Below are 1,148 nucleotides of genomic sequence, written 5' to 3' on the forward strand. Positions count from 1 at the left end.
ACAAGTATTATTGTAATATTAGTATATACACAGCCACAACACTCTCCAAAAATTATTTTAGACGTAACTAATACGCGTAAAAACAATAAAACAACTAAACCATATTAGGATATCACTTATTTTTTACCTAACATTCTACGACTTTGCACTTATAAGATACATTCATACCAAAATTACATATTTTTTAATGTTCAGCATTTTGCGCATTTTCATTGAAAATTTATAGTGTTTATAACATTTTAGCAAATTCTATCAAATTTTAACAAATTTCATACATTTGAGCAAGAATCTTTAGAAAACTAGAATTCTAATAAACTCACAAAATCAGCTGCCATCAGAGCAAATTACTTTTTTACAAAAGAGCTGGATTTTTTTTGCACTCTGGTCCTTCCCATTTGTAATCTTTCTCAGTTTTCCTTTTAAATTTATCTGTTGTTTTTTCCTGCTGCCCTTGTTTGGTCTCCTGTTCCTCCTGTATTTGTCTGAGTTGTAACTTTACTTTCATCTACTGTGCACTTTCCATCTTTTAACTATGTTTCTTCCCATTTGCATTTACCTGTATTGTCGCATGTAGTTTTGTTGCTTTTGTGTTGTTCGCAGTTAGTGTTTAATTCGGTCACCCTTTCCACTGTTTGTCCTTTATCAAGTGCAGGTGGCTCTGGGATTTGTGTTTCCGCTGCTGCCGTCCCAGATAGACCTGCATAGAGTGTGGCTATTTGTGTTTTGAGTCGCTTTGCATCCTCTGTTGCTTGCTTTGAAAGCTGTAGTACCGTCGTTGCTTTTCTTACGTTTACCACCCACGGCGCCGCTGTTAGTTTGCTTGTGTCCGTCGCTGACGCGGCGGTGTATGTTGTGCAAAAGCCGTTTGCGCTTCCGCTCATACAAGCACCACCGTTGGCGGCACAGATGTATAGTTTGCTTGTGTCAAATCGCGCTGTGGCGAGCACTCGGTCAAGTGCGGCGTCGATAGAGTCAACGTTTATTTCCTGGTTGCCGTTGCCTGTGCAGTAGGCACTGATTTTTGGCCATTCTGTTGCTGTTACGGTGCTTGAATTGGCCCAGGTTGTTAGCGCGGTTTGGGGGTTGATACACGCTGTCCCGAAATTTCCGTTATGTGCGCAAACGCACATTATGACGCCTGCTATTGT

At 40.2% G+C, this 1,148-nt stretch overlaps 1 pseudogene across 1 annotated transcript in view; it reads right to left on the minus strand.

Annotated features, from left to right (window-relative positions):
• Positions 1-533: 533 nt before the first annotated feature.
• Positions 534-1,148, minus strand: part of TEOVI_000603600:pseudogene — a 1,087-nt pseudogene continuing 472 nt past the window's right edge. Inside the window, exon 2 of the mRNA in view lies at positions 534-1,148. This exon is cut by the window's right edge and continues 15 nt beyond it. Within this exon, the coding sequence occupies positions 534-1,148 (615 nt within the window).

Source organism: Trypanosoma equiperdum, assembly GCF_001457755.1.
Source record: "Trypanosoma equiperdum strain OVI genome assembly, contig: ctg_1854, whole genome shotgun sequence".
NCBI classification, from domain to species: Eukaryota; Euglenozoa; class Kinetoplastea; order Trypanosomatida; family Trypanosomatidae; genus Trypanosoma; species Trypanosoma equiperdum.